The sequence below is a fragment of the Corella eumyota genome, chromosome 5 (genome assembly GCF_963082875.1).
Source record: "Corella eumyota chromosome 5, kaCorEumy4.1, whole genome shotgun sequence".
Classification (NCBI taxonomy): domain Eukaryota; kingdom Metazoa; phylum Chordata; class Ascidiacea; order Phlebobranchia; family Corellidae; genus Corella; species Corella eumyota.
Genome location: NC_137494.1, coordinates 5,814,489 through 5,836,583, shown reverse-complemented (window position 1 = coordinate 5,836,583; position 22,095 = coordinate 5,814,489). Strand labels below are relative to the sequence as shown.

General features: G+C 29.4%; 7 protein-coding genes across 8 annotated transcripts in view; 4 read left to right on the top strand and 3 right to left on the bottom strand.

The window, feature by feature from the left end:
• Positions 1-5,094, bottom strand: part of LOC145753821 (DNA repair protein Ku80-like) — a 43,023-nt gene extending 37,929 nt beyond the window's left edge. The window contains exon 1 of one of the 2 annotated variants that reach the window (XM_082570272.1): positions 5,003-5,094. In XM_082570272.1, the coding sequence (XP_082426398.1) occupies positions 5,003-5,020 (18 nt within the window). In that variant the 5' untranslated portion in view covers positions 5,021-5,094. The remainder of the gene's footprint in view (positions 1-5,002) is intronic. The other variant, XM_082570274.1, reaches the window with a different exon arrangement.
• Positions 961-2,777, top strand: LOC145753823 (uncharacterized). Its single transcript, XM_082570275.1, has 4 exons — positions 961-1,221; positions 1,383-1,424; positions 1,573-1,820; positions 2,005-2,777. Exons 1-4 carry the CDS (start codon positions 969-971, stop codon positions 2,215-2,217), a joined length of 756 nt encoding a protein of 251 aa, XP_082426401.1. The 5' UTR covers positions 961-968; the 3' UTR covers positions 2,218-2,777.
• Positions 2,826-4,665, top strand: LOC145753825 (uncharacterized). The gene is made up of 4 exons (XM_082570278.1): positions 2,826-3,087; positions 3,254-3,295; positions 3,512-3,759; positions 3,936-4,665. The coding sequence occupies exons 1-4, from the start codon at positions 2,835-2,837 to the stop codon at positions 4,140-4,142; spliced, it is 750 nt and encodes a 249-aa protein (XP_082426404.1). The 5' UTR covers positions 2,826-2,834; the 3' UTR covers positions 4,143-4,665.
• An 800-nt stretch (positions 5,095-5,894) lies between the features above and the next one.
• On the top strand, positions 5,895-7,714 carry LOC145752613 (GATOR1 complex protein NPRL3-like). Its single transcript, XM_082568917.1, has one exon. The coding sequence runs from the start codon at positions 5,939-5,941 to the stop codon at positions 7,595-7,597; it is 1,659 nt and encodes a 552-aa protein (XP_082425043.1). The 5' UTR covers positions 5,895-5,938; the 3' UTR covers positions 7,598-7,714.
• Positions 7,715-8,698: 984 nt separating this feature from the next.
• On the bottom strand, positions 8,699-15,182 carry LOC145751842 (kinesin-like protein KIF6). Its single transcript, XM_082567963.1, has 19 exons — positions 15,045-15,182; positions 14,648-14,760; positions 14,214-14,288; positions 14,004-14,046; positions 13,632-13,727; positions 13,078-13,196; positions 12,823-12,939; positions 12,589-12,720; positions 12,344-12,431; positions 11,807-11,950; positions 11,593-11,679; positions 11,291-11,394; positions 10,894-11,135; positions 10,535-10,738; positions 10,136-10,294; positions 9,907-10,042; positions 9,604-9,753; positions 9,055-9,500; positions 8,699-8,938 (listed from the first exon to the last, which is right to left on the bottom strand). Exons 1-19 carry the CDS (start codon positions 15,102-15,104, stop codon positions 8,931-8,933), a joined length of 2,523 nt encoding a protein of 840 aa, XP_082424089.1. The 5' UTR covers positions 15,105-15,182; the 3' UTR covers positions 8,699-8,930.
• Positions 15,183-15,744: 562 nt separating this feature from the next.
• Positions 15,745-19,928, top strand: LOC145751828 (legumain-like). Its single transcript, XM_082567944.1, has 12 exons — positions 15,745-15,978; positions 16,244-16,341; positions 16,818-16,899; positions 17,152-17,313; positions 17,480-17,542; positions 17,878-18,066; positions 18,178-18,267; positions 18,343-18,420; positions 18,636-18,752; positions 18,914-19,081; positions 19,201-19,268; positions 19,364-19,928. Exons 1-12 carry the CDS (start codon positions 15,808-15,810, stop codon positions 19,395-19,397), a joined length of 1,320 nt encoding a protein of 439 aa, XP_082424070.1. The 5' UTR covers positions 15,745-15,807; the 3' UTR covers positions 19,398-19,928.
• A 70-nt stretch (positions 19,929-19,998) lies between these two features.
• Positions 19,999-21,812, bottom strand: LOC145753180 (E3 ubiquitin-protein ligase CCNB1IP1-like). The gene is made up of 6 exons (XM_082569580.1): positions 21,695-21,812; positions 21,430-21,623; positions 21,204-21,359; positions 20,999-21,143; positions 20,417-20,560; positions 19,999-20,097 (listed from the first exon to the last, which is right to left on the bottom strand). The coding sequence occupies exons 1-6, from the start codon at positions 21,810-21,812 to the stop codon at positions 20,054-20,056; spliced, it is 801 nt and encodes a 266-aa protein (XP_082425706.1). The 3' UTR covers positions 19,999-20,053.
• Between the last annotated feature and the right edge of the window lie 283 nt (positions 21,813-22,095).

Below are 22,095 nucleotides of genomic sequence, written 5' to 3'. Positions count from 1 at the left end.
GTTTTTAAGTAGCTTAAACGAGGCTAATTGAGGTATAGAATTTAATGTAAATATTTTTGCTTTGGAACTGGTACAAGATATAACAAAAATTTTAAAAGAAATATAAAAATAAAGATGAATATACTTAAACAAGAATTTTAAATTATAAAAATTTTAAACATTATTTACATTACAATTTTTATCTTTCTTAAGGCTAAACAACACTTTTAACCCAATATATTTATACAACCTATTTTTTTTACCTGTGACTATTGTTTTTTTTTATATGGTTTGTAAAAATTAGTATCGCTTTGCCTATAAACAATAAAAAATTAAAATAAAATATGACAAGTACAACTAAAAAGTAATGAGTTTCATTACTTGATTTTTTTGCTATTCTGCAGAAGCTCTTAAATTTTTTTTTGTAGAAGATAATGAAGATATATAAACAATTTAAAATTTTTAAAAAAGTAGTGCAAAGCCTTAGTATCAAAAAAATTGATGCTCTTTTTTATATATACTTTTAACCTTATAATATAGGAATTTTAACTACATTAAAAAATTATATGACAACATTTTAAGATGCTTTATAAAAATTTTATGCAACAAAAATTAAGTATTCAACTTTCTTTAAACAAAACAGCATTTTCAACCAATAATATTAGTACAGCTCATATTTATTCACCTGCGGCTATTTTTTTTTAATTTAGGGCCTTCGGCGTATAACAAATCTGCACAAACAACTTATTTTTGCCATACTGATAAATAAAAAAAACCAACAGCAGAGTATGTTTTAAAGATAGACTTTGTTACTACTAAGTTTAGTGTAACAGCTTAGAAAATTAAGTTTTAAACAGAAAAACATGTTTTAAATTTTTGTGTAAAAAACTAAAATGTTGCTTATATAACTATAAAAAAAGGAAAAAGAAAATTTATTATAATAAATTTCTTATATTTTTTTCCATAAATAACAGAAAACAAATCAAAAAATGCAGCTCATTTTAAGTATATTGATATTGTGTGTTGGAATGCAAATTAGCAGTGCACAGAATTTTTTTATTTGTCAACAAACTTCAAACACAACAAATATCACATCAGTTACAGCCCCTCCTTTAAGGGAAGTTCCCAGTTATCATGGTGCTCGCCAGGGTAAACGTGGGCCTCCTGGGTTACCTGGCCCACCCGGTGTTTGTGACACTGAAAAAGTTACAGCATTGGAAACTGAGTTGCAGAAATTAAAAGGTAAATAAAAATTAACAGAAGTGAAAAATTTGATTGTAAAAAATTGTTGCCATCTTAATGAAGGTATATTTTTATAACTACATTTTTGCAGTAAGTTTACTTTTTATTGTTAATCTTTTTTTATGTAGTTTTAGTAAAAATTTATTACATTTTATTTTTAGAACAACAGAGGGAATTGGTTAACAAATTAAGCATTGTTAATGGTAAAGCAGTGGTTAAACAAATAATTTATTTAAATCTTTTTAAACATTTAAAAAACTAAAGTGTCTAATTAATATAAAAACCTAAATGTTAAGTTATCAAAAGCATATTTTTTATTTATTAAGTAAATCTTTTTCCTAAAAATTTTAGAAAAACTACAATGTTTCGGGGGAGTAATTTTTGAAGGTTTCTGTTACAAGTTACCTTATACATCTGGTTTGGCACTAACTTTTCCAAATGCATTTAACTTATGTGTTTACCAAGGTGGCAATTTAGCAACAATTTGGAGTCTAACCATGTATAACACATTGTATGAATATGTACAAAGAGCATGGAATGTTAAAGTAGATACTCCTTCTATTGATTATGTTCAAATTTGGTTGGATATGTTATACCAAGTTAGTCGTTTTTAACAGTTTTAGTTTTAAAAAATGTTTATTGTATACTTGTTGTTTGACCAAGAAAAGTAAGGCATATAATAAATTTTTAAAATCATAAAATTAAAAAAACTTTACCTTTGATAAAAGAATATACAACATTTTAAACAAGAAATAAATGTAACATTCTATTAAATACAATTAGAATGGGGAACTGACATTTAAAGAAGATGGGAATAAGGCCAGCTTTGTTCAATGGTTTCCAACCTATCCCAGAGCAACAGCAGGACATGTTAACATTGGTATGCAAGTAGCAATAAGAAGTAGTAGTGGAAAAAGTCAAACTGGAATGTTTAACATAGCTCCAACTCACCTAGCTGTTCCATTATGTCGTTATGCTTTAAACGCTAAAAACTGACAATATAAGATGTAATTGCGGGTGAATTTTAGTTTTTTGTATATACTGAATAATTTCTTTTTACTTATTTGAAAGTTTGCTAAGTATTATATACGAAAAGCCATAATTTTTCATTAAAATTAATATATGATATGACAAAAGATTTTTATAAAAAATACCAATGTATATACTCAAATATTAATAAAATTTCAAACATACAATAAATAATATGTGATTATCTTTAAAAATTTTATGCATCATTACCATTATAACTTGTAACTGTCTTTAGGCTAAACAAGACTAACAACCAATAGTAATAATACAGCTCATCTTTACTAACCTGCGGCTATTTTTCTTAAGTAAAGGCCTTCGGCATACAACAAATTTGCACAAACAACTTGTTTTTGCCATACATCATAGAAAAAATAGAAAACTGTGCTTGCAAGATCACTTTTTTTACTAAGTTGTAAATATTATAATGTTTTCTTAAGAAAGATTAAATATGTGTTTAAAAAAAATTTCAAATATTGATTTGTAGAAAATGATAATATTTTGCTTAAATAACTATAAAAAATAAAATTTATAAAAAAAAAATGTCTTAATTTTTTTTACATGATTAACAGAAAATAACTCATACAATGCAGTTTATTTTAAATATAATAATGTTATGTGTTGGGCTGCACATTACCAGTGCACAAAACTTTTTTATTTGTCAACAAACTACGAACACAACAAATATCACATCAGTGGCAGCCCCACCTATAAGGGAAGTTCCCGATTATCATGGTGCTCGCCAGGGTAAACGTGGGCCCCCTGGGTTACCTGGTCCACCAGGTGTTTGTGACACTGAAAAAATTACAGCATTGAAAACTGAGTTGCAGAAATTACAAGGTAAATAAAAATAAAAAAAAGTAAAAAATTGAAATGTGGAAACTCTTTCAACTTTTCTTTCCAAAAAAAATAGTTATATAAATACAGTTCAAAATTTAGTTTACCTTTCGTTTTAAAACTAAATAATAAGTTTTCATAAAAATATGGTTGTTATTTTAAATTTCAGAACAGCAGGAAGAATTGACGGTCAAATTAAATCTTGTCAATGGTATGGAAATAGTTTAACGAGTAGCTCATTTAAATTAACTTCTAAGACAAACAAAAGTCATATGTCTTCATGTTAAAGCACTTTTTATATACTATAAAGTTTTTTAAAGTTTAAACCTTAACACTTTTCAAACAACAGCAAAATGTTAAAACTTAATAACATTTTTTTATTTGAGAAATATATCAGCTATTGACTAATAATCTTAAATCTTTACAGAAAAACTAAAATGTTCAGGTGGAGTAATTTTCGAAGGTTTCTGTTACAAGTTAGCTTATACATCTGGTGACTGGCTTACCTTTCAAAATGCATTTAACTTATGTGTTTACCAAGGTGGCAATTTAGCAACAATTTGGAGTCTAACCATGTATAACACATTGTATGAATATGTACAAAAAACATGGAATGTGAAAGTAGATCAGCCGACTACAGACTACGTTGGAATTTGGTTAGATATGTTATACCAAGTATGTTGTACTGCCAATTGTTTTGTTGTATATTTTAAACAATTATTTTTTTAATTATTTTAGTATTTTAACAGAATATGATTGTTAGGGTCAGATAAATTATGGCAAATCCTAATAATGTTTTGTGCAATATTTAATAAAAAAGATTAACAATGACATATTTTAACTTTATTCAGAATGAAGAATTGACATTTAAAGAGGATGGAAATAAGGCAAGCTTTGTTCAATGGTATCCAAGCTATCCCAGAGCAACTGAAGGACATATAAACATTGCTATAACAGTAGCAATAAGGAATAGTAGGGGAAAAAGTCAAACTGGAATGTACAACATAAATCCCGCACACTTAGCTGCTCCTTTGTGTCGTTTTACTTTAAATGAGTAAAACTAATAAACAAAAAGTCCAGTCTGGAAAGTAGAGCAGTTTTCGACGAGATCTCGTGCGTGCAAGCATAAAAAATGGCGTGACCGCGCGTGCACGCGTACTACGATTTATGGGCTACGCATGCCTGGGTGATTTATTTTGGCGTGCATTGCGCATGCACAAATTTTTTTAAAAACCAGGCGTGCAAAACGTTTATTTCGGGCGTGCATTTTTTTCCCCGAAAAAAATCTCGTGCGTGCACACTGCCCTACTTTCCAGACTGGCAAAAAGTAAAACCATCTCAATTTTTCCTTTTTTAAACCAAACAATATTTTAATCTATGGAAATATTACTTCATGTACAACTTATCTAGTTTTTTGTAACCGCAACGCTTCTGTCTAAAATGTAGGGCAGCATGCCTGCACAAAATTTTTTTTGATAATAAAATGCTCGCCCTAAAATAAGCATTTTGCACTCCTGGTTCCTTAAAAAATTGTTTACTCTTGCAAGCATGAGGTCTAGTTGAAAACTGACCTATATTCCAAACTGGCTTTATAATATATATACATGTTCTATTATTTACTTTGTAAAGGCAATTTTGTGTAAATATTTGCCTACTTTTTAAAACTTTTAAATTGATTGTCAATGTAAGTACAGTCACATACTAGCATACTTATTTGCCTAATTTATGCATGAAATAAAAATTCTTGTACATACAAGTAGCTTAGCACAATTTTAAAATCAACAAAAAATCAGTTACTCCAAAAAACTGAGAGTAAATGAGTTACTCTTATTATTAGACACATTTAACCAAATTGGATGTTACTAAAATTACAATAATTTAAAGTAAACAAATTAATATTTAAATCTATTTAATTTACCTTCATCGATCTTGCCATTTTCTTAACCTCTGTTTACTTCTAAGAGAGTTATGTTTTCCGAGTTCTAGTATCCATTGTCTGATGATTACAACTTAATCCACCTGACGAAAATATATTTTCGGATCGTATGGATTGATTGACTATTACATGGATAGAAGGATCGAATGGGTCGGATGTGTTAATGGGTAATCTGAATAGGTGAGGGTTGGGGTAAGGGTTTAATTCATGAAATTTTTTTTGTTTAATTAAATATCCGTCAAATATGCATTTGAACTATGTAATATCTATTTAATATATATTCGATTCAGTTAATAAAACTCGATCCATTAATCCGTTCAATCCGTTGATCCGTCAAATAGATATTTTCGTCAAGTAGATTAAGTCCGATTCTTGTCTGATTGTTATCACGTGCAAATGAAAGGGGGATTTCCCTAACCAACCAATACCTCAGTGTTCCCCCCAAAAAATTAAGAAGTTAATAGTTTTAATGACTTCTACGTGTACAATTTAATACAGGATTGCGAAGCCAAGAATTTTGATTTAAATAAAAATTAAAGTAAATCAAAGGATTATTTCATAAAAAAACTTAAACTAAATCCATATAGATAATTATTCATTTGTTTTACTTTAAAAAGGGAAACATGTATACTTGAATAAAGTTGACCAAGCTTAACCGCTAAGTACAATGCAGCTGAAACTTTTATATTTTGTACTTGTACTAGTTAAGTAACGGTGTTGGTGGTGGTTTTGTGAATTTAAGAAAATAGCTACAAATTGTTTTATTTGCAGATCAATTTTTAAATCTAATTCATTCAGTTTATTTAACAATTTAAAATATCTGTAACTTATTTTAAACCAGCTGACCAGTACTATCAGGCTGGTACATGCAAAATGAATGTTAAGGAGACTGAAGCTCCTTGGGCTCCATTAGGTGTAATGCTATCCATGTTTGGAAGTCGAATTAATAGAAAAATCTTATTTAAATATCCTTTTGAGTTGACCAATCAATCACAAGGTTCATTGTCTCAGTACCAACAATTGAACTCATCCACATATCATCTCAGCGGCATAAATCCACACTCGAGTAGGATAAACTCCAATGAAGATGATATATCTTATGACGAAGATAGTGGTGTAACCCGTAGTGAATTGGAACAGTTTCTTCAGTTTTCTGATGACATGTTGGGTCAAATTGTAAGTCCAGGCAACTCAAAAATCTGTGGTCAAAAATTTGACGTTAAAATTAACGGCCTGCGCTTTGTTGGGTTTCCGTTGATGCTGGAAGACGAAAAATCTGAGCGCAACATGGTTCGAAAAATGATGTTTTCTCTCAAACGTAATAGCGACGTAAGAAGAGCTTCTTCTGCAGCCAAAACTGTATTGTCCTTAAATGTTGTGTTTGTTTTAAAAACTTCAGCTGATTACTCTGTTGTGGAAGCTTATCAACAGCTGGCTGCTAAGATCGGAATAGCTTTGCGGTTTGAGGAGAGAAGAGACAACTATGTAATGACCGAAACAAAAACGATGCTAAATATTCATGAAGATGATAATTACTCGGAAGGCTCCTCCGAAAAAATCTTTGAAAAAGTTTTGAAAGAAAGTCCACTCGCTCAGAACCTGAAATCTGTTTTTCAAGAATTGCATCAAACTGGAATTATCGATTTTTCCTTAAACGAAAACTCAAGGATAAGTTTTTGTCTGTATCAAAAGGTACACAACAGCACGGATATTTCTGATCATTGTGGACATGTTAATTTTGCTGCAATTGAAAAAACTCTAAAGCAAATCCAACCTTATCACGGTTTACTTGTGTACGACAGTAAATCGGTGTGGGATGCCTTACCAGAGTTTTGTTCTACTTCAATTGTAAAATTTCTTAATGTTTACAAACCAACAAAATCTTTGCAGTGCATGTCTAATGATGCAGATATCACTTTATCCCATGTGTACACAATAGCAAGACATTTAGTGCATTGGGGTAAGGCATGTATTATTTATCCACTCTGTGATACAAATGTGTATGCCGTAGCTCCGAATGCACAATTGTATAATCAGTCAAAGTGGGTACAAATATTTCGCAAATTTTTTCAAATGAATCTCATTGAGGTTCTGTCGCATTTTTCTATGCCAGTGCAACTTGCAGAAATGCAGTCAATGAACGGCCTGTTTTTTGGACAAAGCAAGAAGTTAGTTGAGGTCGTGTTTTGGATGTTGCAACATCGGTTTTTAGTTCAACATCACACATATGTTTACTTCATACCACCTGGTTCACATAAGGAAATGGGTGAAGAAAACTTGCAACAATCGTTATTGAATAATTTTAAAACTGAACAATTTCCAATTAGTGTACACGACTTACCTGAGTATTGCAAAACACCTTTACTACATAGCAACATCCAATTGAGTAATGACGACGTTACATTATTTCTAAAACTTTTAAAATATTTCGATGGTAAACATCATCTTGAAGAAATGATGTATAGAGAAAATATTAACCGAATGCAGCTTTTGAACATTTTAGATAAGTTTAAACCTGTTTTACTTACTTGTGCACGTGAAGATCTTATTGCTTCAGCATTTTGTTTGTATAATTAACAACTTTGTAATTTAAATTTCAATGCCTATTTGTTTTTATATTTTACAAATTTCGTCTTATACTTAGCTCCATTTTTTTTAAATATTTCAAACATTTTACAATTTTTTTTTCATTTAAATTCTTAATTAAATCTCTGCACTATCTTTTTGAATTTGACTAATAAAAAAACCTATTGAAAAACATTTTTAGTTGGCCTATGATTTTAAAAGTTAGCTTTTTTCAATTAAAAAATTTATTGAAGAATCGCCCGCTAGATTAGCCAGGAAATTTTTATAAATAAAGACTACAATTTACCCTTAAAATCACGACTTTTAATACCCTTTAATATGTATTCCATAAGCGCATGCGTTAAAGTAAGATTAAACTTGAAGGTAAAAAGAAAAGCGTTCTCCTGAAAATGCTGAAGTTACTTTTTATTATTATACATTTCAGCGGCTACAGCAGCTGCTGTTGTTGTACCCGTACCACTACCTCTAGCTTCATTAAACCCATGACAATCAATAGTCATAGGTGCTATGTTTCTTGTTTCAACAGCTATCTGTTGCAGTAAATCTGACGATGTACCAGTTTTTTCCGGATCCAAGATCTGATTTTTTGTATCTTTTACCGATTGATACAAAACTTGGGAGCTTTCTATTAGTTTACGGTAAGCCTCTTCGGTTTCCTTTATAGTTTTAGAAAGATCACATTTAAATTGCGTTTTTTGAGCAAGGTGGTAGTTTAACTTAGCAAGCCTGTCTGTTAAATAACGAATGTCGTTTTGAAGCTTTTTTTTCTCAACATCCAGGGTTGAGATTTCGTTGCACAGCCTATAGTTTTGTTCTCTCATTTGCCCAATGCATTTTAAAACTTCGGCCCCGTAAGCTTCGGGGTTATCGGCTCGTATTGTTTCTTTGGAACTGGACATCTTCACCCAGCTATTATTTTTAGTGAAAGATGAACATTACCGCATTTAATTTTACGTTTGTTAACAATTTTTTTTTAGCATTTAGTTTTAGTCATTTGCGTGTAATAATATTTAATTGTTACGTTACAACAACTAAAATTATAGCGTAAAACCGTATAAATCAGCATTAAAAACACATTCATATTTACTTTGGCCAATTTATTAAAAAACAAAACAGTTTATATCCTTAGTAGAATACTTTTGTACTTAAAATTTTCACAATACACAAAGTTAAAGAGTTTAACAGTGATAAAATACAAACTGCACAGCACGGTAAAGAAGTACTATTAAAGGAACATATCTATAAAAACAATAGTAAAAAACTTGTTGCATCAATCTGATTATGAGATCGATAACTTTTTGAAAGTGGAATAAAATAAAAAAATTCACCTCCCTAAAAAAATAAATTTTTATTTGGAGCATGTTTAACATGGGGCTCAAATTTAATGCAATTTTTAACATAATAATTAGCTAATATAATTCGAATAAATTATTAGAAAAATGGTTTACCTTGCTGCCTTTTCATCATGCTTTCTCTTGCCTTAACAAAAGCCATGATATCAGCATCAGTATCTTTATCGCCTGTTAGCGGTATCCCATTTCCATTTGTCTTCCGATTTCCTCTAGGAGCTGACGGTGGTCTTGCAACTGAAGTTCTGTCACTAGCTGTGTCAGAGAGGTACCTGTCTCGGGTAGTGGATAAATTATTTGATAAACCAGATGGTCTGTCAGAATTATCCATTTTATGAGTTAAGTTTCTGTTATTTCTAATTAGGGAATGATGTGACATTTCACGTGGAGAAGTGGGGCTGGTCGGGGGCAGAGTAAGTGGGGCTTCACCTGATGAACGGGGACCGATAGGAGGGACTTTAGCAGGTGAAACTGGAGGGGTTCTCCAAGCATTCCTGTTAATATGATGATGATTGGAATCGCTATGCTGGCGAGAACTAGGTCGACTACAAAATAAAAGCATTTGATTCTCTTGTGTTAAGTATATTTGTATCATGGAAAAATGATGGTATTTATATCAGTATTTAACTTCACTTGATTTTATAATACCTATTGCTTTGTTGGTGGCCGTTTCTTGACTGTGAAGACCACCAATCATCAAAATCATGTTGCATTTGGACTCTTGCTTTGTCCATTAGGTGGTGTAAGTGGTCAATTTCAGCCTTCATCGATTTCAGTTTTTGAAATGCAGATTTGTATCTTTTTAAATTTTACAACTTTAATATTTTGGAAAAAATCAATTTACTAACTTCATAAAAAAATTTAAATAGATGCAAGGTTTTAAAAAGCCATCTAGGTATTAGTTGGTACTGCCTCTCTTTTTAAAGCATAAATATAAAAAAATAATGTTACCTGGCCTTAGCCTCTTCCATTTCTTGAATAATCGATTGTTCTCTTTCATGATCCTCAAATGAGTCATCTTCTTCATTTAAACTACTTGTCACTGCCATTTGCTTCCGGACTCGATCCAGTGATGCTTTTAATTGATCTAAGTAAAAAAATTTGGTGAAGATATACTACAACAAAGAAATTCTTAAATTTCAATAAACTAGTATAAAAGTGAAGTAAAATTTCAACTAACTTATTTCATTTCGCGCATTATTCACTGATTGGCCAAGTTGTTTAGCTTCAGAATAGCGATGTTTAAGCAACTCCTTTTGATCCAACACGTTAGAATCGCTTGTGTAATCTCTCTTAAATATTTCAAAGGCTTCCTGCTTGCCCATTGACATGGGAATATCTGTATTTTACAAATAGGTTTTTATTTTAAATTTTAAAATAACTTTTAAATTATTTTTAATAAACAAGCAAGATTATATTAAAAAAAAAGTAATTATCTTAGAACTTTATAATTAACTTTAGCTGTTAAATAGTTTTATGACATCAATGTGTCAGCAATTTTTAATACATTTTACAAACTACATTTACTATAAAATTAATACAAAATCTTGAAACAAAGACAATTCAAAGTACATTTTACCTTTTACTCTACTTTTTTGTTTAATAATGTGAGCACTTTCTTGTCGGTTGACGTTATTTGATCTGCTTAAATCTTGGCGTGAGTGTTGTTCAATATTATGTTGAGATTGGGATAAGTTGTTGTAGTTTGATCCATTTAATTGGGGCCTGTTCTCAGCATCTAAGGCTCGCTTACGCTCTTTCTTTAGCATTGAAACTAGAATACCTAAAACATTTGACAGCTTATTAATTAATAGTTCAAGTCTACAACTTAAAAACAAAATTTAGGATGAAAATGTAAAAAAATGTATATCTATTTTTTAGATAAAATATATTTTTAAAAATATTTTAAAAGATTTAGATTTAAATAACATAACTAACTTATTTCGTTATCTCTTTGCTGCAGAATCTCCCGTAATCTTTGTATTTCGGCAGGAGATAAATTTGGCTGCTCATTTATTTGTTTATCCTCAATTGGGGACTTCACCTCTGGGGTGGGGTGCCTTTTTGCCTCATTTTTAAGATACTTATAGCAATATTGGATCTTCCGCATGTCTCCTCCAACATCCAGAGAAGACTCAAGATCATCATCTTTCAGGTAAATATTCAATCTCTCGTTTAATCTTTAAAAATATGATTTGGTTGAAAAAAAAAATTTTAGTTTATAAAAAGCTCTCTTGCCGGTACAATTAGTTTTTTTAGTTTTCCAAATTTGTTTTTAAATTTGCATATTTTTTAAAATTCTGTTAACCATAAAAGTGGTGGCAATTTTTATTACTTTTCAATTTCATCTTGCGTGAGTTCGTCTGTTCTTTGTTCTCCTGTCACCAACGACAAATCATCTTTTAATGATTGGACTTCTTTCTTAAGTCTTAAAATCATCTGTAAATAAAAATTAAACTTCAAAAAATCTCGTTTACAAGTCAAACTGTAGCAGTATTACTATATTTTCTTCAACAGTTATATTTGCTTTAAGCAATAGGGTAATCACACCAGTAAAAAGTTATTGATAGTGAGCAGTCAGTTTGTGAAAACTACCCAAAAAGTAAGTGACTAGGCAAAAAGTTTGCAATAAGTCACCAGTTTAGGGTCTAACTCTTCATTGAGGGTTGCTTCGTTTTTAATCATCGCAACTCTTTGTGCAAAACGGCAAGTGGAGATCGACTCCTAAAATAAAAAAAGAATAATACTTTAACCAACTAAAATCGATATAACATTAACTTTATCATAATTTTAATACCAAAAATTTAAGTACAAGTTAAGTTAAATGGACATAAAATAACTACTGTCTTACATCAACATTTTTCTTATCCACGGCAACCGTTGCTATCATTGTTGTCATGCAATTTCCACCTAAACTGTCCCTTAACACCGAGGTCATCATGGAATTACGATATGGTATATGTTGTCTTTTTTTCTCACTCAAAGCTACAATGACCTTTGAATAAATAAAAATTTATAGCAACATATTATTGTTATATATTTTTTTTTTTTTTATTTTATTTGTCTAACTGAAACACAACTTTGGTATGACTTGAACCCAAAACATTTCGGCTCAAAATCTGACCTCGTGACCTGTATAACAAACTATCAGACTTGGTTATTGCCTTGGCAAACAAAAAACATTAAACTCATTGTCAATAAAATTAAATATTTGCAAATATATTTTGCAGGGCTTAAACAATATGTTGAATTTTGTTAAAGAGCTACTTTCGATTTCGTATTGAAGAAAAGACTATGTCATTAAACAATACAACAAATGGTTTATTTCAAAACATATTTGAAACTTTATTAATTTTTTAAATAGATATATACATTTAAAAAAACATACTTGTTCAAGAAAATGTAGAGATAAGTTAATATACTTGGCTTCAGTAAGGAGCTGGCCCCCCACTCCACTTTTTGAAACTCTTTCTGATCTATGTTAACAATATAATGTTATTTTATGCTTTTGTTGTTTAAATTTAATATGTAAATAATTTTTTATCGACACAAAATTAGCGTAAAAAAATTCTATTATCAAGCTAATCAATATTTTAATAACACACCAAAAAATGATTTAAATGACAAATCTACCCAGCTAAATCAACAAGGTGAAGCTTGGATCTTTTAATAGTGGCTGAGCCAGGTTCTCTGCTTGTGATATGAATAGTAAAAATACAGTGTGATCGGGTGGACGCCTGGTTCATTGGTGTTTCAGCTATCATTCTACCATGTAAAACAACATTTTCAATTGGTAAGGCAACACATTTTTTTTAAAAAACAAAACATAAAAAAGTAAGATTTTTCTTCTATTTTATCAGGTCTAACCTGTTTGTGTCCCCAAGGAAGAGGAGGTTAAGAGCTTCCTCCTCATTTTGAGCAGGAAGAAGGGAAAGATTTTTAAGATGAATATTTTGATCAGGATCCTCCATTAACGCAACTTTACTAAAACAATTTTTTTTATTTAAGTTAAACAATTTTTTTGGCAAAGATTCTATCTAAGTAATATAACTCTTAATTTTAAACTTTATCTGTGTTAATTATATAAATACATATTTCTAAGTTATAAAATGTTCAACTTACGGCAAATCTTCAAGTTTAGTAGCTTCATGTCGTGGGTCGAGTAAATCGAATCCACTCTCATTATAAATCTCCAAATATGAAACTTCTGTGGTGTATATGTGGTCCTTGTCCTCCTCATACTTTATCACAAAAACGTACTCAGTTGAAAAAAGAACAAAACTAGTAAAGTTCCCCGTATTTTGTTTTAACCAATTTAAATGTTTACCATTGCAACATGTAGTTGCCTGTGCCCATACAATACAATCGAAAATATTATTTTGTTTAAAAGGCTTTTTTATTGAACATCGACATTGTGATATAGTAACTTGCTAGGTAAAAATTAGTAACCATAATAAAAAATTTAATAAAAAATTTAGTAATAAAATATTTAAAAAAGCAAAATGATCTTTAATTAATGTTTTTTCCAAGAGTCAAACAATTAAAACAAAATTATTAAACCAAACACAGTAAATTAAACAAAAAAAAACGCTAAGTTTGACATAAAGAAATGCCAATTAATTACTAGTCATCCAACCTGATTAACCTTAAGAGTAAAACAAAAAAGATCTAATAACCTTTTGATAGATATAGGAAAGTGCTCTTGGAATAATACCACGGTCATCATACTTTTCTGCCCCACCGGTGATGGTGAAGGTTTTACCACTTCCAGTCTGCAGGAAATCATATTTTTAATTTAATTTAACATATAAAGCTATAAATAGATTTTTTAAAAAGACAATTGGTGAGATATAAACATTTCAATTGATACGATACATAAAAAAGTGTTTTCTTTAATGAAAAAAATTTAATCCTTAAGAATAAAATTGTAAGGTTTTTAATGAGAAATACCATAAATTAGTATGTTAGTATTAATTATTTTGTTTTTACCTTAAACGTATTAAAAAATGGGTAAAGGTATATTTTTATTAATTTAATTTTTATTGTACCTGCCCATATGCAAAAATTGTTCCATTATATCCTGACAAAACACTGTTAAGTTAAACAAAAAAACATTTTTTTAGTGTACAAATATTTCATAAGCTATGTTTTAACAAAGCATTAAACAATGATTAAAACAATTTAGCTTATTTAAAAAATTTTTCAATTAAATTTTTTTTAGAATTAAACAATTAAAATACTGTCCTAATCATACATACTTATCAACAACACCTTCAGCAACATGTTCAAATATTAAATCCTGTTTTACTTGCTGGTCAAACACTTTTTGAAACCTGATCAAATAAACGAAAAGATTTACATGAGAGGAGACTAATTGAAAGATATAATAATTAAAATTAGGCTGTAGACCAATTTAAAAAAAACTGTTATACCAAATTACATTGCGTATTTAATTTAACTATGTAAGTTATTTTTGAACAAAATTACAAAAATACAAAACAATACCACGCCTCTTTTGACATAAAATGCTTTTAGTGTATGACCCAGTTAAATGTAAACAAAAGTTAGAATCAAAATTAAATTGTGTAAATCTGATACCAAGTCATAAAGTTATTACAATTTCTTGATACATTAAACCTAGCAGCTTATTTATTAGCTTTGTTATTTAGGTAAATAAAAATGTTAAACTAACGCAAATGAATATGATTCTTTTTTATTGTTGATGTATCCTTCCGAAGTGTCTTTTGGCAAAACAAATTCAACTTTTGATTTAGATAGCGTGTCGTCTTCTTCAACTGAATAAATCTAAAAAAAATTGCAATATAAACAAAGCAGCATGCTCTGATGGTGTTGCGGTTAGAACACTTTTTTTGCCACAAAGGTCTTGGGTTCGATTCCTATTGTTTTCATTCTTTACAAGTTAAATCTAGCCAAAAACCAATCCATAAATAAATAATATGAAATATATTTAATCTGTAAAGTCACCCATTTTGCATTTAGTATAAATAAACGTAAATAAAATTATAAATGCAATAAACAAATTAAAAATTTAATAATTCTTATTTTCATCTTAATAAACAACTAATTACCCCCGTTTTGTGTTTTGTCGGCTTGACACGACAAAATATTTGGATTGTTTGCTTGACCATGTTGGATTTTAGACTCAGTTACAATATATTAACATTATTACAACAACAAAAAACAAATTTTTAAATTATCGTTTACTTTTCGCGTGGTTTATTACTTAGCAGCGAATTTTTTGTAAAAAACGTAAATATTGATTTTACCGCTAGAGGGAAGGCAATAATTTAATATTTTTCGTAACCAAAAGACGTAGTTTAATTTTAGAAATAAGTAAGATAATAGGCAAACAAAACGAGTTTTTTGTTTAATTGTATATTTATGCATTGTTTTCTTCTACAAAACAAAAATTTATGTGGTTTAAAAAACGTTAAATAAAAAGAAAAAGGCAAAAATCAAAACAAAGGAATAAAAGGATTGGAAAAATTCCCTAACATGGAAATCATGAGGTCTTGTGACTTTGTTTGTATGGTGTAACGTATTTCAAAACAATTAGACATAGCGCAACTTGACAGCTTGAAAAAAGGCTTACTTTCCTATTTTTAAAGTTTGAATAAAAAAAAGCTTACTTAAACAGATTTTAGATATATTTAGTAACTAACAAACCCCAAATTTTTACGCATTTTATTATTTTGTTAATTTGCTAATGTAAGCAAGGGTTTAATAAGGACGACACCAATTAGAAAGCAGATAAAATTTTAATTTACCAGCGTCTAACAATTGTCGTGTTTTTTTTAGATTTTTTACATTTTTAGAGGTTTATTTGTAAAGATGCTGTCCGTTTTTTCACTTCTTCTTGTTTGTTTTGCTGTTGGTAATGCAAGATTTGTTGAGCAATTCGAAAAATTTTACGAAGAAAAAAATACTGATCCGACTTTCAACGGAAAGATTTGGGTTTTGCTAGTTGCAGGTTCGCAAGGATATTTCAACTACCGTCATCAGGTAATTATAAAGGGTTTAAATGTTAAATAAGCAACAAAATTGTTTTATAATTATACTTTGGCATAATTTTTACATATTGTTTATATACTGTTACATAAAAAATTGAATAATCATATAATGATGTTTTCAACACTATTTTTTCGATTTAAAAATTGTTAAAATAATTGATATTATTTTCTTTTTTATAATGTTTAAATATTAGGTGACCATATTCCTGTAGAAACACACTATCTGTTATGTTAAAATGGTTTGTTTTTTAATGTAGGCAGATGTTTGTCATGCATACCAAGTGGTCCACAATCACGGCATTCCTGATGAACAAATTGTTGTGATGATGCAAGATGACATTGCTCAAAATTCTGAGTAGGTTTTATTTTTAGTTCTGATGTTTAACCATATTTTTGTGTGTTTATATATTTTTAACCATAGCTATTTTTAGAGTCTATAGGTTACCATTATTATCAATTAAAAAAAAGCATTGGCCAAGTTTTAGGATAATAAAAATCTATTAAAGAGTACTGTTTGGGTTTTTATTAACAAAATACATTTGATTGTGTCATTAGTAATAATTATTATGTGTACCAAAAGGTCATCAAACTTTTAGAATTTTATTGTTCGTTTGCTTAATGCATCTGTATGATAGTAAACCTTAAAAGGTATTTATTTTGAGATAATAAATTTTTTTTATCGACATGTGACCCATTGAATTAAAAAAAAGATAAACAAAATTCATGCATATTTTTCCAATAAAATTCATTTTATTTTTTGGTTTTTAATTCGTGAAATGTCATCCTTTTGTTACAAGCAATCATGTGATGTTTTTTATGCTGTGTTAACAGGAATCCTAGAAAAGGTGTGATAATAAACCATCCTGATGGGCCAGATGTATACCAAGGTGTGCCAAAAGATTACACTGGAAAAGTAATTAATTTTTTTTTATGTATCATGACTGATAATATTTATTTTATTGTGATTTTTGTCCTTATTTATATTATAACTAATTACATCACTACAATGTCTGGACATTTTTTTTTAATGTGACACACTGCCAATAATTTTTGTTTAAATTTTTATATTAAAAACTGCAAGTTTTATAAACAGCACTCAATTAAATGTTCACAAAATTGTGTTTTAACAATTAAAATACAATTTGTCAATAACTTCCCTTTTCAGGATGTTACTCCGAAAAACTTTTTGAACATCATGAAAGGAAAAAAAGAAGCAATGCATGGTATTGGTAGTGGTAAAACAATAATGAGCACTTCAAACGATCATGTGTTTGTTTTTTTTGCTGATCACGGGGCTCCAGGTTTAATTGCGTTCCCCACTTCTCAGGTAAATTTAACCGAAATAACAAAGAAAAAATTTTAGGGGGGATTTTCGAACATTTTCTGTTTTAAACAGTTCCCGTTTTTTTAAAAAACTAAGAAATGTTTTCTTTGTTAGGTGGTTTAAAATTATTTTTTGTTGGCCAATATTACAATTTTTTTTTTTTTTATAGTTGTACCAAAAAGATTTAACTGCAGCAATCAAGCAAATGTCGGATGCTAATGTTTACAAACAGGTAATTACCGACATAATACAAACTATATATTCTTTGTTTTTTTCCTGTTTACATTAAAAGTTACTGTATTGTTTTAAAGGTAAACTTCTAATTCATTTATTATTATTTTTTTTTTATTAGTAACTGTTGCTGATTGTTTAAATAATTTTTAAAGTTAGATTATATATTATTGTAGGTAATATATATTTTTTAGTATCATCTTTTATTGTATTTTTGTAACTTTACTGTAATCATATCAATTTTACATTATTTGCATCCAAAAATGTTTTTTTTAAACAAAAATTTTGTTCTCTATCCAATTTAGTTCATAGTTTTTATTAGTTATTTTTTTTCAGCTCGTGTTTTATGTGGAAGCCTGTGAAAGTGGTTCAATGTTTGAAAATGTGCTCCCAGCAAATATTAATGTGTATGCAACCACTGCTGCTAACTCACATGAGTCGTCCTACGCTTGCTATTATGATAGTAAACTTGAAACTTACCTTGGAGATAGGTACTCTGTCAACTGGCTTGAAGATTCTGACAAAGTAATTTTAAACATCAATTTATGGAATTTTAAATTTTTTTAGTTATGTGTAATTTTATCTTTTAGTTTTTCAATTATTTAATTTTAAATTAAGCATGTTTAATTATACCAGGAAAACTTAGACACGGAGTCCATGCACAAACAATTTAAAATTGTAAAACAAGAAACCAACCAAAGTCATGTAATGCAGTACGGAAATATTGTGAGTAAAACTAATTAGATCTAACATTTGATTGATTGATTAATTGATGTATCACGTTCTTTCAATTTTGTTTAGAGCATGAGTTATGAGACAGTAGGGCTTTTCCAAGGACAAAAGAAGAGCATGCTATCGTATATGCCGCTGAGAAAAATTGTATGTAAATTAGGTTATTTTGTTAGTTTGTAATTTATGATCTTATTTAAATCACTTTGGCACAGGTACAAGGTGTGTTTGTAAAGCCTAAATTAAGTTTGATAAAGTTTGAATTATGCCACTATACATAGCAAGAATTCTGTTTTACGCTAGTTTGAGGCTATCTATATATTTATCTTGAATTCTATATTTTCTTACTATTATATAATTTTTAGTATGATGATGTACCTTCTCCCGATGTACCACTTTACATTCTTAAAAATCGAATTGAGGCAGCAACCGACATAAAGAAAAAACTTGCACTTGAGTTAGAACTACAAAAAGAAATTGAGGTGCTTATATTCACATTAAAAATACTTTTGTTTATATTTTCGCCAAAACTTAGTTACAGGTTTTTGGATAAATCATTATATTTTGACAATTTTAATTAAACAAATTTATTTCCATCTGGGATAAAAATTTTAGATTTAAAACAACCATCTCTATTTTTCAGATGCGCAGACGTATAACTTGGACCGCATCAACCATCGCCAAACAGGTGACAGCTGGAAATAAGGATCTGGTGACGCTGGTGACCACACAAATGCCCAGTTTAAATGAGTTCGAATGCTACCAGGAAGCCACCAACTTGTTCAACACTGCTTGTTTTGGGTTTGAGAAGGTAAGGAAGGACTACATCCTTTTAACCTACATATAGGTTTCAATTAAACTGCCTTATAATATGTTGTTTTAAATGTTATTTTTTAAGCTAAATCAAATTTAAAATGTTTTTTTATGAAGTATGAGTATGCCATCAGACAACTCTATGTGCTTGGAAATCTTTGCGATGCAGGTGTTCCAACTGATAGGTAAGAAAATTTTCATCTCTGTACTAATTATAATTTAATTTTTAATTTTATATATGTTTTTTAAGCGTTCATATTTTAATATTTTTCTATTTTAGTATTCTGGAGGCAATAAGATCAACATGTATGTAAATCGCTGCTGACCTTCTTTCCATTCTCACTTTGATTATTTTTTCATTTTTTGTTGTCTTGCTGATATTGCCTTTTATTTTTTAAATGTTTGTTTCATAATAGAAACACATTAGGGTTTTATATTATTTTTAAGTTAAATAATACACAATCAACTTATTTTAAAATCTACTAGCACTTATAGACCAATGAGGGTTTGATTTTAAATTTTTATCATTTTTTTAAACCATATTGTCCTATTCTTATGATTTTGCATCCTTTGGTTTTTAAATTTTTGTCTCACTGTTTATTACCAACTAATTGTTAGATCTTAAGGTTTTATTCTTCTTTTATTTTGCTTAACAACTGGGTGGATTTTAAAAAGCAATTGGTGATGTATTTTTTAAATTGTGTCTGTAAATTTTGATCAAATGTATATTCATATTTGCATGCCTACAAAGCATCTCGATGTAACAAATTATGTGTATTACTCTATAAATCTCCATTTGGCCATTTTGATTTTAAATCAATAATAAATACCCATGACCAAATTGATTAATATTTTATTATTAACAAGAACAAAATAGTATAGAAGTGTAGAAATCAAATCAAATATAAGGTTGGTTACACACTTTCCTTAACTAATTTTTGTCTGACCTTTAACAAAAATAGTTTTTTCTTTAAAATAACTTTCTGGGTGCTCCGTCACCAGAACCAGGATGGCCTACAATAAAAAAAAGGTTTTCAGTTTTGCTAGACTAGGTTTTTAATTCTACTGTTTTGTATGATCCAAGCATGCATCTAATCTAATATTTATAAGGCCTAACAAAAATTTATAATAAAAACAAATGCTAACTCTAGGTGCTGCACTACTAGGTCTACAAAAAACCAACAAAAATTTTTTTACCAACTATCTGCTGCTTTGCTCGGGGTTTTATCTAATAATAAGTTAAATAAATCATAAAAAAAATCATGAAAATTGGAAGAAAAAAATGTGGTAAATTTTTTAAATAAAATAATAATCTGAATCTGGTGTATAATACCTGATGTTGACACAGGTCGTTGTCCGCCATTAAAATGCTTCGAGATTGTGGGCATTGGTGAATTTCGAACAGAAGCATTCAAGCAAAAATCACGAGCATTAAAATCGTGTTGAGGGGGTGAATGTAAGGGGGGTGCAACACCTCCTTAAAATTGTTAATATATTTATATAAGATAAAAAAAGAACAGGCTCCTAAGTTTATTAAATGGTGAACTTTGTCATATGATATACAGCCAGCAGCGTGGTGTAGTAGTCAGAACACTTTCTACAACATTATGAGGTCGTGGGTGCAATCCACACTGCTCTCATGCTGTAGCTCCCTTTAGTAAGGCACTGTAAACGGTTTTTAACTCCTGCTGAGCCAGCACTTAATCAGCAGCATAATTATTGAGCAATTATAATCTATTTAATGTCCCAAACTGCTGAAGGCAACTCGAAACTGGGTCCGAGTAGCTGATGTTACCCCTTGTTTAGGTTTTCCCACATTGAGGTAAGTAATACTAAAAGTTATGTGACTTAGTTATTTACAAACAAAATTTTTAAACATTTTCAGAAACAAATTAAAATGTAGAAGTTTTAATACCAAATGGCAAGTCATAGTTAGCAAACTCTGGTCGTTTAACTGCAGGGCTTGACTGAATGGATATATTCCCATTTAATCTTTGCATTGTAGCATAACGATGTTGAATATTGTTGTGTTTCGTTTTATCGCGCAGAAGTGTGTTTAACTAAAATTAGAAACACAATATGCAATTTGGGTATATATTTGTAACGTTTATTTAGAATACCTTTTCACATTTGACTTTGTATGTTTCTAATTCAGCCTTTGCTGTATTGAGTTCTTGTGTTAAAGATTTTGTTTCAAATTTGGAGTTGGACACAGCTTTATTGCAATACTTTTCCATTTTTGCACATTTCTCAAGTAGCTGTTCAAAGCGCTGAGCCTAAATGTAATAAGTTGGTGTAGCAGATTAAAATCCTGAAAAATTGAAAATTGTTTAGCAGTGACATTACCTTAAATCCATTTTCTTGCTGGTTTTGGTATGCCCAAAAGGACATAGCTCTTGTACAAATGTCAAAAATAACATATGGTTTTTGACCACTCAAAACCATAGATTTGTAAGCTTCAGAAGGATCTAACTCAATGCGAACTATGTCAAGTTTTCCAGGCAAATCTAATCCACAAGCCAAGCACTTTTTACTTATCGCTGATAATGTAAAACAACTACATTTTAGCAAGTTGATTTTAAAATAGCCTAAGTTTAAAAAGCTAGCCTACCTAAATGTTTTTCTCCATCTTCTTTACAAAACACATGAGAACATGAAGTAGTCCATGCTTGTCCAGTAATCAACGGTTTTCTGCATTTACGGTTGTTGCAAATCAAGTCACAATCCATTTTAAATTGTTAAAATATTCTTATAAGCCAATAACACTAGCCTACAGAAAAAAATATTATGTAAAATAGTAGACATTACCTGTGATAGAATATAGAAATATAAAAATAATAAGGTAAGGCCTACTTTTTAAAACAAAACCTGCCTATTTTAGTACTAAGAAAAAATATAACTATCCCAAGGTTATTTACATTTTAAGGTACTTTTAAAGACTTAAATGGTGCATTTTGACAAACATGTATTCAATTTTTTTTAACGTTAGGAAAAACTTTGCCATTTTGGTAT

Coding starts and splice junctions, on each gene's coding strand:
- LOC145752613 (XM_082568917.1), top strand. CDS start 5,939: ATGCTATCCATGTTTGGAAGTCGAATTAATAGAAAAATCTTATTTAAA.
- LOC145753180 (XM_082569580.1), bottom strand. CDS start 21,812: ATGGATTGTGACTTGATTTGCAACAACCGTAAATGCAGAAAACCGTTG. Junction 21,360..21,429: donor AGCAAGAAAATGGATTTAAG/GTAATGTCACTG, acceptor TATTACATTTAG/GCTCAGCGCTTTGAACAGCT. Junction 20,561..20,998: donor TAACTATGACTTGCCATTTG/GTATTAAAACTT, acceptor AACAATTTTAAG/GAGGTGTTGCACCCCCCTTA.
- LOC145751842 (XM_082567963.1), bottom strand. CDS start 15,104: ATGGTCAAGCAAACAATCCAAATATTTTGTCGTGTCAAGCCGACAAAA. Junction 14,761..15,044: donor CGACAAAACACAAAACGGGG/GTAATTAGTTGT, acceptor AATTTTTTTTAG/ATTTATTCAGTTGAAGAAGA. Junction 11,680..11,806: donor TGGATAAGAAAAATGTTGAT/GTAAGACAGTAG, acceptor TTTTTATTTTAG/GAGTCGATCTCCACTTGCCG.
- LOC145753825 (XM_082570278.1), top strand. CDS start 2,835: ATGCAGTTTATTTTAAATATAATAATGTTATGTGTTGGGCTGCACATT. Junction 3,088..3,253: donor TGAGTTGCAGAAATTACAAG/GTAAATAAAAAT, acceptor TTTAAATTTCAG/AACAGCAGGAAGAATTGACG. Junction 3,760..3,935: donor GGTTAGATATGTTATACCAA/GTATGTTGTACT, acceptor AACTTTATTCAG/AATGAAGAATTGACATTTAA.
- LOC145751828 (XM_082567944.1), top strand. CDS start 15,808: ATGCTGTCCGTTTTTTCACTTCTTCTTGTTTGTTTTGCTGTTGGTAAT. Junction 17,543..17,877: donor ATGCTAATGTTTACAAACAG/GTAATTACCGAC, acceptor ATTTTTTTTCAG/CTCGTGTTTTATGTGGAAGC. Junction 18,268..18,342: donor TAATGCAGTACGGAAATATT/GTGAGTAAAACT, acceptor AATTTTGTTTAG/AGCATGAGTTATGAGACAGT.
- LOC145753823 (XM_082570275.1), top strand. CDS start 969: ATGCAGCTCATTTTAAGTATATTGATATTGTGTGTTGGAATGCAAATT. Junction 1,222..1,382: donor TGAGTTGCAGAAATTAAAAG/GTAAATAAAAAT, acceptor TTTTATTTTTAG/AACAACAGAGGGAATTGGTT. Junction 1,425..1,572: donor CAAATTAAGCATTGTTAATG/GTAAAGCAGTGG, acceptor TAAAAATTTTAG/AAAAACTACAATGTTTCGGG.